The sequence below is a fragment of the Salmo salar genome, chromosome 18 (assembly GCF_965601325.2).
Source record: "Salmo salar chromosome 18, fSalSal1, whole genome shotgun sequence".
NCBI lineage: Eukaryota > Metazoa > Chordata > Actinopteri > Salmoniformes > Salmonidae > Salmo > Salmo salar.
This window is the reverse complement of record NC_138308.1, coordinates 24,747,801-24,763,098: the sequence shown is the minus strand read 5'-3', so window position 1 is coordinate 24,763,098 and position 15,298 is coordinate 24,747,801. Positions and strand designations below refer to the sequence as shown.

General features: G+C 42.3%; 2 protein-coding genes across 2 annotated transcripts; one reads left to right on the top strand and one right to left on the bottom strand.

Annotated features, from left to right (window-relative positions):
- Positions 1-563: 563 nt before the first annotated feature.
- LOC106577139 (protein ZNF365-like) lies at positions 564-7,949 on the bottom strand. The gene is made up of 5 exons (XM_014154903.3): positions 7,569-7,949; positions 2,016-2,785; positions 1,572-1,743; positions 1,049-1,092; positions 564-720 (listed from the first exon to the last, which is right to left on the bottom strand). The coding sequence occupies exons 2-5, from the start codon at positions 2,771-2,773 to the stop codon at positions 564-566; spliced, it is 1,131 nt and encodes a 376-aa protein (XP_014010378.1). The 5' UTR covers positions 2,774-2,785; positions 7,569-7,949.
- Positions 7,950-8,185: 236 nt separating this feature from the next.
- On the top strand, positions 8,186-15,091 carry rtkn2 (rhotekin 2). Its single transcript, XM_014154831.3, has 12 exons — positions 8,186-8,387; positions 10,375-10,568; positions 10,671-10,729; positions 10,913-10,966; positions 11,170-11,287; positions 11,652-11,852; positions 12,055-12,149; positions 12,275-12,381; positions 12,590-12,721; positions 12,828-12,993; positions 13,109-13,216; positions 13,559-15,091. Exons 1-12 carry the CDS (start codon positions 8,253-8,255, stop codon positions 14,119-14,121), a joined length of 1,932 nt encoding a protein of 643 aa, XP_014010306.1. The 5' UTR covers positions 8,186-8,252; the 3' UTR covers positions 14,122-15,091.
- The last annotated feature ends 207 nt before the right edge of the window (positions 15,092-15,298 follow it).

Genomic DNA, 15,298 nt, shown 5'->3' with positions numbered 1-15,298 from the left:
CCAGGTCAGATTGTTTTCTCTGCTACCGCATGGCAAGTCTGGAACCAACAGGACCCTGAACAACTTCTAACCCAAACCATAAGACAGCTAAATAGTTAGTTAAATAGTTAGTCCGGGTAGCTATTGATTATCTGCATTGATCCTTTTTGCGCTCATCACATACGCCTCTGCTACCGTTTATCATCTATCCTGTTGCGTAGACACTTTATCCATACCTATATGTACATACCTACATCAATTACATTGTACCCCTGCACATAGACCCAGTACTGGTACCCTGTGTATATAGCCAAGTTATTGTTACTCATTGTGTATTTATAAATGTTTCTATTATTTCTTTTTTCCCTCTCTGCATTGTTGGGAAGGGCCCTGAAGTAAGCAATTCACTGTTAGCCTACACTTGTTGTTTACGAAGCATGTGACAAAATAAGATTTGAGAATGGAGCAAAAACCAGCGTACACATGGCCATAAAGACTTTGATGCAACCCTGCTCAGTATTAGCTATACATTGAGTAAATACATATCATATATTACATTCATTTGTCGGCCCTGGTCAGGTTACCTAGTCCTCAAATCCAGCTGATTTGCTGCACTGGGTCCAGACTTCATCTCTGCGATCAGGTCTGAAGTAGCCAGAGTGACCCACTTTCCGTCCTACCTGGGAGGGGTGCGTTCTACCTTCCTGGGGACAGGACTGTGACAGCTGACAACCCGCTGACCTAGAATCAGAGGACAGTTCAACAAACGTCAGACACGAAACCAATGCTTCAACAAACAGCAGGCAACGATGACAGACTCAGGATTAGTGGAGAAGATAAAACGTCTCATGTGTAGAATCATTACTAATGAATGAGGCTGACAAAATCTCATTGGTGACAAGGGATCCATATGTATAATTTATATGTAACCATGTACTAACCTTTGAAACTGGAAATGTAGGATTATAATCAAAGTGAGACACTAAGCCATGGTCAAAAACACATGGGCCTACTATGGAAAGTGTAGATCATGTATATCAACAGTAAAACATCTAGTTCACAAACTTGCCTGCTTTTGGGGATTCTATGAGGTCTGTTTTCAGCTGTCTGGTGCTGCAGGGGAGATGAAAAGGATGTCAGGTATTTATACTGTTTACACCCAAGCGCAAAAGCTGATATTATCCAGTTCTGAAATGTTTGGTAAACTATCATGTTTCCCTTTTTTAGATCAGTAGGGAGGACGGAAGAAAACACATTTGAAAGGCTATCTGTATATTCTGTTTATTGTGACAGCACCATTTCACAGAGTCAAATTCCTGTATAGGCAAATGTATTTGGCAAATAAAGGTGATTCTGATTCTTCTCAATTCCCAAACTGAATCTGGGATGCCAATTAGGATCAACAGTTCTCACGAGGGTTCAAATGTGTAACAATTATGATATCTTCTACTCTCTCCCTGACAGTCTTTCCATGGCCATGCATGACAAGCGTAAAACCAAAAATGTAATAACAGCTACCACAGAAAATATATTTGCCATTGTAAACATATTGCCATCAGTAGTAGGGAAAAAGGCTTGATATTGTACAGTACCATGTAATCTGTGTAGTTTGGTGGACTGGGGGAGCTCTGATAGTACTCCAGTAGCCTCTCAGCCAGGGCGATGCGTTTGAGCAGGTTCTCAATGAAACTTCGGATCCGAACTTTACCACATATCTCATGCTGGGTGGCAGCCTCAAGGAAATTCTGAATGGTGATGACTTCTCTATAAAAAATTTTTTTTTTTTTTTTTTAAAAACGATACAAAATGAAAACATGAAGGGAACAATGAGGAGAGTAGCTAGTAACATACTAAAGAATGTTGCTACTGCAATGATTACAGTCTTACTCCACTTGCAACAGCAACAATATAAGGAGTTACCAGATTAGTGTATTGGTAACTGTTGTCTGGCATTTGACCTCATGGTTAAGATTGTGACTAAAAATACAGTAAGTAAAGGTTTAGGTTAAGATTGAGTTACTGGCTCAGACACTCACTGTTCTCGCCTCTCCAGCTCATACTCTGACTCCTTCAGCTGCTCCTTCAGCGTGGCAATCACCATCACGGCCACGTCCACCTGCCGGCTCAGCGCCCTCTCCTTCTCCTGTACCTCCTGCCTCTCCTGCTCCAGGTGCTGGAAGAGGGCACGCTCACACAGCAGCTCTGTGTCCGTCTTGGCAAGCTCCGTGCTGACCCTGTGCAGCCTCCTCTGCATGGTGCTGTCCACTGCTCGTAGGACCTTGGCCAGCCTACACTGGAGCGACATCTCCTCGGTACAGACATTCCGCTCTGGAAACACTACCTCAAGCTTGCTGCCTGGGTCTGGAGGTTCGTCAAATAGAAAGGGGGAAGGGATATGATCTGTCCCAGGGCTGGACTTGTGGATTTTGAGACCATCTTTACTGGCCTCTTCCTCCTCCGTCTTTATCTCCTCAGCTGCCTGCGTCCCCACACTAGGCATACGACACCCCTCTATGCAGATAGTGACCTCTCGTGTGTCACTCAGGGAGCGTCCGTGCAGGGCTCTCTCTGGGTGAGAATGCCCCCTGCGGGTCGGAAGGCTCAGCTCGTGCATGGTGTGGTAGTAGCTGTGGCTGTATTCCAGGTGGGCTCTCAAGGAGGCCAGACTACGGAACCTCTTATGCTCCCCACACCGAGGGCACCTGAATGGGAGCTGGGGGTCAGCAGATGCCCCACAAGCCTGCCCATTCTCAGTGAAGAGAGAGGTCATCCTGGCACATACCTTCTGCTGCATTTCTCCTACGACCTGGAAGCCAAACACATAACGGCTGATATGACTTTGATATAAGTAATCCAACTACAGCAGACTTATGATAAGGCTAACACCTCATGCATACAGCACTCAGCTATATTACTGCAATGGATTAATATTCATATTATAGTAGGCTATTCTATCAAATCAATCCTACATTTGTTTGAATCAAAACCATTGACTATGTTTGTCCCTATAAAGATGCTCTTCAATCAATGTCACCTAACCGACAAATACCGTCGTAAAATAAAAAGGCCTGCAGATCCCCATCAACAACCAGCCAACAATAGATGACAGTGACAGTAATATGGGTTGCTGTTACCTGGTCTGAGCATTTCATAATATTCTGTATGTAAAAAATTCGAGACACTCCATTTTAGTATATGTTGCGATTTGTATGTATTAATTTGTGGATGTCCATCACCAATTTCGTATATGTTACAAATTACAATTCGTATAATGTTACGAATTTGTAAAACGTATGGTATGTTACGAATTCTAGTTAGGTGACTAGTTGGCTAACATTAGCTAGCTGGCTAACTTTACCTAGTCTAGGAGTTCGAAATCGGGGTTAAGTTTAGGAGTTAGGTTAAGGGAAGGGTTAGAGAAAAGGGTTATGGTTAGGGTGAGAAGGGTTAGCTAACATGCTAAGTAACTGCAAAGTAGATAAAAGTAGTAAGTAGTTGAAAACTTTAAATGCTAAAGATGTCCGTGATGAGAGTTGAACTCGCAACCATTGGGTTGCTAGACGTTAGCTATACAGTGGGGGGAAAAAAGTATTTGATCCCCTGCTGATTTTGTACGTTTGCCCACTGACAAAGAAAGGATCAGTCTATAATTTTAATGGTAGGTTTATTTGAACAGTGAGAGACAGAATAACAACAAAAAAATCCAGAAAAACGCATGTCAAAAATGTTATAAATTGATTTGCATTTTAAAGAGGGAAATAAGTATTTGACCCCCTCTCAATCAGAAAGATTTCTGGCTCCCAGGTGTCTTTTATACAGGTAATGAGCTGAGATTAGGAGCACACTCTTAAAGGGAGTGCTCCTAACCGCAGCTTGTTACCTGTAAAAAAGACACCTGTCCACAGAAGCAATCAATCAATCAGATTCCAAACTCTCCACCATGGCCAAGACCAAAGAGCTCTCCAAGGATGTCAGGGACAAGATTGTAGACCTACACAAGGCTGGAATGGGCTACAAGACCATCGCCAAGCAGCTTGAGAAGGTGACAACATTTGGTGCGATTATTCGCAAATGGAAGAAACACAAAAGAACTGTCAATATCCCTCGGCCTGGGGCTCCATGCAAGATCTCACCTCGTGGAGTTGCAATGATCATGAGAACGGTGAGGAATCAGCCCAGAACTACACGGGAGGATCTTGTCAATGATCTAAAGGCAGCTGGGACCATAGTCACCAAGAAAACAATTGGTAACACACTACGCCGTGAAGGACTGAAATCCTGCAGCGCCCGCAAGGTCCCCCTGCTCAAGAATACATATACATGCCCGTCTGAAGTTTGCCAATGAACATCTGAATGACTCAGAGGACAACTGAGACAACTGGCCTCCATCAGTCTTAAATGGAAGGAGTTTGGAACCACCAAGACTCTTCCTAATGCTGGCCGCCCAGCCAAACTGAGCAATCGGGGGAGAAAGGCCTTGGTCAGGGAGGTGACCAAGAACCTGGCCATCACTGAAGGAGCTCCAGAGTTCCTCTGTGGAGATGGGAGAACCTTCCAGAAGGACAACTATCTGCAGAACTCCACCAATCAGGCATTTATGGTAGAGTGGCCAGACAGAAGCCACTCCTCAGTAAAAGGCACATGACAGCCAAAGGCACCTAAAGGACACTCAGACTGTGAGAAAGAAGATTCTCTGGTCTGATGAAACCAAGATTGAACTCTTTGGCCTGAATGCCAAGAGTCACGTCTGGAGGAAACCTGGCACCATCCCTACGGTGAAGCGTGGTGGTAGCATCATGCTGTGGGGAGGTTTTTTAGCGGAAGGGATCGGGAGACTAGTCAGGATCGGAGGAAAGATGAACGGAACAAAGTATAGCGATGCTTGATGAAAACCTGCTCCAGAGTGCTCAGGACCTCAGACTGGGGCCAAGGTTCAACTTCCAACAGGACAACAACCCTAAGCATATAGCCAAGACACCGCAGGAGTGGCTTCGGGAAAAGTCTGTGAATGTCCTTGAGTGGCCCAGCCAGAGCCCGGACTTGAACCCAATATAACGTCTCTGGTGTGATCTGAAAATAGCTGTGCAGCGACATTCCCCATCCAACCTGACCGAGCTTGAGAGGATTTGCAGAGAAGAATGGGAGAAACTCCCCTTGATACAGGTGTGCCAATCTTGTAGCGTCATACCCAAGAAGACTCAAGGCTTTAGTTGCTGACAAAGGTGCTTCAACAAAGTACTGAGTAAAGGGTATACTTATGCAAATGTGATATTTCCATAAAAAATGTTTTGTTGTAAAACCTGTTTTTGCTTTTCATAATGGGGTATTGTGTGTAGATTGATTAGGGGGGAAAAATAATTGAATCACTGTTAGAATAAGGCTGTAACAAAATTTGGAAAGTAAAAGTATGAATACTTTACGAATGCACTTTATTTTGACTATTTTCTACATTGCAGAATAATAGTGAAGACAAACTATGAAATAACACATACGGAATCATGTAACCAAAAAGGTGTTAAACAAATCAAAATATATTTGAGATTCTTCAAAGTAGCCTCCCTTTGCCTTGACAGCTTTGCATACTCTTGGCATTCTCTCAACCAGCTTCATGAGGTTGTCACCTGAAATGCATTTCAATTAACAGTTGTGCTTTGTTAAGTTAATTTGTGGAATTTCTTTCCTTCTTTATGCGTTTGAGCCATATTTCGTTAAAGACGAAGTATATACTATGCCAAGAACAGCTTAAATAAGCAAATAGAAATGACAGTCCATTATTACTTTAAGCCATGAAAGTCAGTCAATACGGAACATTAAGAACTTTGAACGGTTCTTCAAGTGCAGTCTCAAAAACCATCAAGCGCTATGACGAAACTGGCTCTAGTGAGGACTGCCACAGGAAAGGAATACTCTGCTGCCGAGGATAGGTTCATTAGAGTTAGCGGCATCAGAAATTGCAGCCCAAATAAATGCTTCAGAGTTCAAGTAACAGACATCTCAATATCAACTGTTCAGAGACTGTGTGAATCAGGCCTTCATGGTCAAATTGTTGCAAAGAAACCACTACTAAAGAACACCAATAAGAAGAGACTTGCCTGGCCCAAGAAACACTAGCAATTGGACATTAGACTGGTGGAAATCTGTCCTTTGGTTTGAGGAGTTCTTATTTTAGATTTTTGGTTCCAACTGCCATGTCTTTGTGAGACGCAGATTAGATGAACGGATGATCTCTGCATATGTGGTTCCCACCATGAAGCATGGAGGAGGAGGTGTGATGGTACTTTGCTGGTAACACTGTTTGTGATTTGTTAAGAATTCAAGACACACTTAACCAGCATGGCTACCACAGCATTTTGCAGTGATACGCTATCCCATCTGGTTAGCGCTTAGTGGGACTATAATTTGTTTTTCAACAGGACAATGACCCAAAACACACCTCCAGGCTGTGTAAGGGCTATTTGACCAAGGAGATTGATGAAGTGCTGCATCAGATGACCTAGCCTCCACAATCATCCAACCTCAACCCAATGGAGATGGTTTGTGATGAGTTGGAGCGCAGAGTGGGAACTCCTTCAAGACTGTTGGAAAAACATTCCAGATGAAGCTGGCTGTGTGCAAAGCTGTCAAGGCAAAAGGTTGGCAACTTTGAAGAATCTCAAATATAAATTATATTTTGATTTGTTTAACTTTTTTTTGGTTACTACATGATTTCATGTGTTTCATAGTTTTGACATCCTCACTATTATTCTACAATGTAGAAAATAGTAAAAACCTTGAATAGTAGGTGTGTCCAAAATTCTGACTGGTACTGTATGTGTATTTTAATGACATTCTGCGATTGTCATTAGGCCTACACTTGTAGCCTGAATTGGTGCATCCACTGTTGTCCATGGGCACCTCGGTCTCGGCCGCTTATCTCCGCTTTGTCGACCGTGAGCGTCTCAGCCACTCATCTCCACCTTGACAAAATGTAAGTGGTGTCCTCAAACCACAACGCAATTTGGTGCATATACCACCCAGTTTCCATTCAATTTGCAAATTTTTCATGAGGCTGACATGCAGTAATGTTCAATAATGGTGTAGTAGCCTATTTTTTGAGGCATGTATTAATTGTGATATGCTCATGTTTTACCGGTAAGGTGTACCCCCACTATTAATTTGCAGGGACACAATACCAGACCACCTTACTTTCACCCCTGGTCTTATGTAAGCTTACCAAACTTATCATACTAATTTGAATTACCCGGATGTACGTTTACTATGTTACGTCTAGTCTATGAGATCAGGCTGGGTTGACAGCAGACTCAAGCACATGCAATTCAAGTATTTAGCTAAGCAATGATACATAACGGCATTCAATATTAACTGTGTACAATAGCTTATGTCGTACATGTAACAGGTAATGTTTTATGTAGGCTAGTTATTAGCTAACGCTGCTAGCATCTCTTCCTACCCCATGCATGGCTCACCAGGACTAGCTAGCTAGCCAGGCGGCTGCTGCCGATACATAGCCCCATATGGTGTTTAATAAATGTACAACATGATCTATTTTAAGCTGTGTATACATGTAATCTCGTGTGCATATAGTTTACCTGTATTTGAATAACAGTGTCATGCCAAAAAAAGAATTCCCCCTGCGAACGCTTTTGAAAATGTTAGTCAGTGAGAGTAATGAGCACAGCCTCCCCAACTTCCTTTATAGTAGACGCGTCTGGGAAGCTGCGGAGGGAAAGAATACTAGCTAGTGACGATCAGCTACAAAATATCAATGGGAATGTTGCTAGTAAATTGCTACAATGTCGCGTTTAATGGATACTGAAACAGAACAGTAGCGTTGCACATGATGGCATATATAACGGCGCAAAATAAGTTTTTGTTGAATGGAATAAATAGTCATGTAATTGTACAAATTGCCAACTAAGTTAATAAATAAGTAATTGTAAATTATTAACTGTCAGGCCATTGAATTATTATTGTTGTTTGTATCCCATAATGTGCAGCTCAGACAATTCGGCGTGACCACTCTCTGAGACAGACGGGGTATAAAATCAGACCATATCTTGGTAAAATGCATGAATCAATGTAATGTTTCACTTATTACTTGGAGGTAAAACACATACAGAGAATTTCAAACACACGCCACTGTTGTGGTTATCAGACATCCTAGAATCGAATTTGAAATTCGAATTTGAAAATGGTAGAATCCAGTTTTGTTTGGCAGCGGAACGCGTCATCACTGAATTGATAGGAAAAGCACTGGGGGCTTGTCTGGACGAATGGCGAATATGGACTATCAGCGGGACGTTCAAAATTTCAGGAGAAATGCAAGTGCTAGGTCCTCGTGTTCCTCTCTCGCAATGGAGATAAAAAGAAAGAAGATAAGTGAGAGCACTGTGTTCTTGCAATCAAAGGTAATGTGCCAGTTTGTTTGTTGTCAACCGATTAGCTAACTACTAGGCTAGCAAACTGACGTTTTTCTGTAACTGATGCCTGTCTAACGAACGCGTCAGCTAGCTAACGTTAGCTAACAACTAACGTATCCAGCTGAGTTTACGATTTATTCTACATAGCGTTACAGTAGTGTTATAATTTGCGCTCCAGCTAACTAACGTAAATGCCGAAATATTAGTGGTTCGCTAACTGTTCCGATGCTTTCTTTTATGATCACTGATTTTGTAAAACACTGGCCTCCATTCAATCTATGTGATACGTTACTAAATCCACTCTGGCCCTGTCCAGAAACAACCCAGCCTCGCTGTAGCCAAGTTATGTCATGTTAAACGTCATCTCCACGATATGTGGAGTTTCACTTGGCTACATAGCCTGTCTAGGCACTTATACTGACACTTATAGAGATGTATACTTCCTTCTGATAGTGGCTATTTCTGAATAGGACCTAGCTAGCAGCAGTGGTGTAAAGTACTTAAGTAAAAATACTACTACTTAAGTAGTTTTTTTGTTGTTGGTATCTGTACTTTTACTATTATTATTTTTGAGAACTTTTAATTCCCTACATTCCTAAATAAAATAATGTGCTTTTTACTCCGTACATTTTCCCTGACAGGCAAAAGTATTCATTACATTTTGAATGCTTAGCAGGACAGGGAAATGGTCCAATTCACACACTTATCAAGAGAACATCCCTGGTCATTAATACTGCCTCTGATCTGGTGGACTCACTAAATACATCATTCATTTGTAAATTATGTTGGAGTGTGCCCCTGTCCATCAGTAAATTAAAAAAAGGAAATGGTGCTGTCTGGTTTGCTTAATATAAGGAATTTGAAATGATTTATACTTTTGCTACTTAAGTACATTTATCAATTACATTTACTTTTGATACTTAAGTATATTTAAAACCAAATACTTTTAGACTTTTACTCAAGTAGTATTTTACTGGGTGACTTTTACTTGATTCATTTTCTATTATCGTATCTGTACTTTTGCTCAAGTATGACAATTGGGTACCTTTTCCACCACTGGCTAGCAGATTGTATCGGGCTATGTTGTTAAAGGTTGGTCGAAAAATCTCTGCTACGGCAAATAGCACCTGTCCTGTGACGGCTAATGGAGCGTCACATAGCCCGTTACAGTATGTTAGCTGTATAGATTGGACCCTTTTCTCTCCTACATAACTTTTCAGTGGCCATGAAGAACACTTCTGCTTTGCATGTTTATCGAAACGTTCATTTTTTTTTGCTCTATTAACAAACGAATGTTCTTGCAGGCAAAATGCATGAAAATGTCTACATATGAAAGACACTCATGAAATTAAAGAGGACATGAATTTGTTGTACATAAGACAGATTTCTAAGAAACTACAGGTGACAAAATAGAGGAGAAAGAGATTCAGGCTAAATAATCAGAAAACAGTGTACTATTTATAGCCTATACTTTCTTTAGCCTCTACCCACCATCAGATGTCTGTGGTGTAAACAGAAATTACAACAAATGATTTTGTCCTTTAATAAACGTCATCATAATCCCTATGTTAATGGTTTATTTGTTGTCTTTCCTCTTGTGTTCTAGCAAAGACCACCCAACATGCCATGCACATCAAACCCTGTCAATCTTTTGTCTGCCCAACCATACATTTGTGTCATGTTTTGAGTTTCTTTATTTCAGAGGGATTAAATTCTGTTTCAAATGAGTGTTTTCGAACCATTTAACATTCTTCACATTTTGTCTTTGCTCTATTGACTTGCCTTCCAGTATCCCTCGTTCATCAAGATCTGTGTCCTCCCCCCTCTCTCACCCAGAACCCATCACTGTCTCCTGTCTGTGACATGTCACATCCTTTAGCTAGAGGATATCACCAAACTCCTTAGCTACCTGTCTCCTGTGAATCCACACTATTGTAATTCACTCTATTACTATGGTGTTATCCCCCTCCTACAGGACACTAACATGCAGGAGAAGATAGACTTTGAGATCCGCATGCGGGACGGGGCCTACAAGCTTCTGGTGGCCAGCACCAATAGAGAGCAGATCCTGATTGCCTCCAAGAACCTCCTGACCTGCAACACTCGGGTCAAGGCCTACATGACAGAAATGCACAAGGAGAACCACGATATGAGAGTCGCATCTCAGAGGTAAAGATATCGAACCTTCTATTGTCTGGTTATGTGTGTTTTGTTTGTGGAGTCATGCTCCGTAAGTGAAGTTGAATTTCTAATGTGTTTTGTGTGCCATAGATTATCAGATCGAGTTTCAGATGATCGTGTGGCCTGCAGAGGAAGAGTGGCCTTGTCTGGTAAGATCCTTCTCTTTTTTTTGTCAGAAGGGAACAAGGGCTTTCCTGTATCATACGTTTCCTTTTGATATTCATGAAGATCATTAGATATTTGAGCCGAGCCGCTTGTCTTATCACTGTTGTTGGAAAGTATACTGGGATTCTTCCATTTACTGACAGGTTTGTCTTTGTCCTCCACTGTAGGGCTGCGCATACCGTTGATGTGGAAAGACTCTGACCACTTTAATAACAAAGGGAGTGAGTAGATTGTCATTTATAGTTTTCAGTGAAGGAAAAGGAAAGCAACATAGGAGAAACTGACGCTCTGGAAATTCACTTCAGTTCATTGAGACTGAACCTAATAACTAAAGCAATTCTCATATACAAGCCATGTCCTTGCCAATATTCAAAATATGTATTCTGAGTCTGGATGTAGTTATGGTTGTGAATCCTGGTTTTAGGCACGCGGCGGGTTGCCATCTTCTGCCTGATGAGAATTGGATCTGAAGTTTTTGACACTGAGATGGTGGTTGTGGACAGATCGATGACCGATGTTTGTTTTGAGGGTGTAACAGTTTTGTAAGTATTCACCACAAATACAAACTCATATTGTTGAAATGGGATACCTTGGTTCTATGCCTATGGGACCCTATCATCTTCTCTCCAGTCTCTTGTTAATGATGCACTCCGGGATCCAAATTTTGTAACGTATTGCATAAATTGGATTCGAAACATATCAAACGAATTACAAAGTTCGTATGATATCATACAAATTGCAAAATTCGTAACATATCATACAAAATGGATGACGTAGTACACAAAAAAACAGGGACCACTTTTGGCTTGTGAGCACCACTATCAAAACTACTGGCTGAAATTATACAAAAGTTTGAGAATGCATCTTTAAGTGTTCTGAATTCGACATTTCCCTACTGATTGACAGTAACAGTGTTGGGCCTGCCTTCGAGCTGAAAGTGGAGCTGTATAGCTGTGCCATAGAGGAGGAGACCATCCTGGTCAACACCCCAAAGAAACTGGCCAAGAAGTTACGCAGCTCATTCGGCAGGGCACCTGGGAGGAAACTCTGCCCCCTGCTTGAAGCTGGAGACCCCGATGCTTTCCTGCAGTCCAACCCAATACCCCTGTACGTGAGCTGTACAGTTAAGGCCCAGAGTTTTCCCTGGTCAGGAACAACGTTGGGTGCTGATTATATGTAATGGGTAGGGCCCAGATTTACTGTACTGTAGTCACCCCTTTTGGTTTAGCAGTTGTTGCCTTTTGCCTAGTCAGTCATCTGGTTAGTCTTGTATGTTAAATCACTTTGGGTCTCTGTCTGTCCTTCCTAGGGGGGCAAGGTACAGCCTGCTGGCGTACACCTCTCTGGGCTTGGCCTGGGCCGATGGGGGCTTCCAGTCCCATTCTCTCATAGTCCTCCAGGATGGTAAGAGCAACACTTCATTGGACATTCCTATATACCGCTTTGCGTTAAAGATACATTTCATTGCATGTTTTTGGCTTCAGAAAGGATTGTCACAATATGTCTTGTTTGGACTGTTTTCTCTTTAGCTGAGTCGTCCTCCTGGCTGCCCCTCTATGGGAACCTCTGCTGTCGTCTAGTTGCCCAGCCCGTCTGTATGACCCAGGACATGATGAATGGCTATCTGATTCAGCAGGTGAGCTAACTGTTATCAACTCTCTGACTGCTCCCTGACAAACTATAGAGTACCCTATCTGGCCCTGCCAGTCAAGCCCTGATAAGTAGAGCTAAAACCTTCTTTAGTCATCTAACATACCATTCTATGGCGTAGATGATTAAACCAATGTCTTACCGTAGCTCAACACATAATACCCATAATAAATAATAATTGTCTTCTATTCCAGCAAAGTGTGGAGGGGCTGTCCCGGTACTGCAGCCTGTACTGTGTGCTCAGGGCTGGGAGTCTGTTCTGCTACTACACCCCTGAGGAGATTACTGCCAAGGTGGAGCCCAGCCTTGTCATACCCACCAACAAGGTAGACGTTGCCATGGTAACCGACCCAGATGATTGTGATAGAACAGCACATAACTGTTAGTTTTCAGTTTTTCATCCCTTGGCTCTCCTGCTGTTTCTCTGTCCAGGACACTAGGATCCGTGTGGTGGATAAGGGCCCTCAGAAGAGGTCCAACAGTCTGACCATCACCAACCCAGTGGTGGGGGGGGCTCTGACCAACATCTTCACAACTGACAGCAGGGAGGAGCTGGAGGACTGGATGGAAGCATTCTGGCAGCACTTCTACGACCAGAGTGAGTGTTTGGAAGAGTTAGCAAAAACCTTAATCTCATGCTGTTACTTTCACAGATTTAATCCAAATTGTATATCTCTACCCAATGCTCTGATCTGATTTATCTTCTCTCCCAGGTCAGTGGCAGCACTGCTGTAGTGAGCTGATGAAGATTGAGGTTACGTCACCAAAGAAACCCCCACTCTTTCTCACCAAACAGGCTGACTCTGTCTACAATGACCTGAGTAAGTCCAGTGCCCTGAACCTTTGACTACATATTGTCTTAGATTTTTCTGATATGCAGTTTTGGGTGAGAAAATACGACTTACTTATTTTTCAAATGAGCCCTGCAATAAACACAAATTAAATATAAAATGCAGTCAATCAAATAATAAAGAAATCAAATATTAATACAATCCATCACATAATCAAATAATCAGTCAGATCATGTGAACTCCTCTGAAGAGGTCACTAATTAAGTTTCTGTAAAACTGCCTTACAGAAACCAGTGTTGGCACCTTTTGGCTGTCAGACACTATTTATATACTATATGATTCATTTAGTCAATTTTCCCTTTTGTTCTAAAGGTATAAATTCTCCTGGGAAGTTTGAGAGTATCACCGACATCATCCACAACAAAATCGAGGAAACAGGGGGCCACTTCCTCATTGGTGAGGAGGAGGCAAGGGAGCCTCCTAAATGGTCTACTCTGTTTGACGGGTCCATCCCCATGGTGGTGCAGAAGAGTGTTTTGTCTCCGGGCAAAGAGAGTCCCAGCCCAACTCCCAGCGCTGTCTCCAACGGCAACAAGAAGAGGCGTGCCCCGCCCCCACCTGCTGACAAGCAGCCTTTCGGCCTCCCGCCAGCCAGACCCCCTCCTCCATATCAGGAGAAGGAGAACGTTAGGGCGCGAACCAAGACGGGACGACCCTCGCTGGATGCCAAGTTCTCTGCCATCATCCAGCAGCTGCAGAGGAACCCTGGTGGCCTGTCCAGAAAGAACGCCCCCCTGGGCCAGATAGAGCCTCCCCAGCAGGACTTGGAGTACCCCCAGACTCCTGATGTCCCCCCCAGGCCTGCCCCCGTCCCTGCTCCACGCAACAAACTGAGCAAGTCCTTTAGGGAGAAGATGAACCCTAAAGCCTGGTGACTGACTGAACAAGGGACCTCACCTGGGACTAAAGACTGAAGCCAGGGTCGCCAGTGGCCCAAATATGCCTTTTAACCTTTACTAATAGGACCTATTTGGGTGTTTTTAGGGACATTTCTTAATGACTAAGCAACCTTCCTTTAATGAAACTGTCTTATTCCAATGTGTGTCCAATTACTCACTGTAGGAATATTAGCATGTATGGACTGCAAATACACTTCTGAATGTGGGACCTTAGGGATAAATAATGTTCTCTTGGTTCTTTTGACATGGTGTACCTAACCACTATGATAATAGACTATGATAATAGTCCTTAATGCATTGGCCTTTCTAACCAGAATATATCACTGAAACAATATATATTGAACACTTATCAGAGACACAGCGAATAGTGGATCTAATGTAAGCATTGCATGAAATGATTTTTTGGCCAGTAGAGGAGAAAATGATTTCAGTTTTGCGCTGCACTCAATATAAGCAGTGGCCTGAAGATTGAAATGGGACATGACACTTTCTAGCGGCCCAAACTAATGCACAGTACACTGTGGCCTGAGCCAGTTTTCACTTTGTTTTCTATTCTCTTTTTAATAAGTAGAGCGACAATGGGTTTTAAGGAACTGTTTTGGAATTGTAGACGTATCATTATTGTACCAAATAACTAGCAATTTATTTAGTAGTTAGCACTTGTTTAGTAGTTAGGCTAGCATTTGCTAAAATACACAGGATTTCAAAGCACCTTGCTGTTTGTCGTTTTTTAATACAATTTAAGTATTCGTTAACCATATTCGGTGGAATATGTTTAAAGTTAATGGTTATACTAGAGATTTCTGATTTGTTATTGTTAAATGTGTATTGTTGATGGTCTGTGTAGCCCTAACGTATTCGATTCTTGTTTCCCTCTCATATACTGTAAGATATCTAACGGTCTTTGATGTTGTGGATTAAAACCCATTTCTACTACTTTTTAAAATGTTTTTAACTTTTTGTTGATTTGGTCCAACTAATGCTTAATGTGAGCTTTGACTTTAGACTGTTGACGGTCTTGTGCCATTTACCAATGTAAAAACTAGTAACCAAAATATCCTCCGTCATAGTGGAGTTGTACCAGTAGGTGGCGGTAACACCTTAAGCAGGCTAAGCACATCCACACACTGCAGCAAATGCCGTATAATCAGTT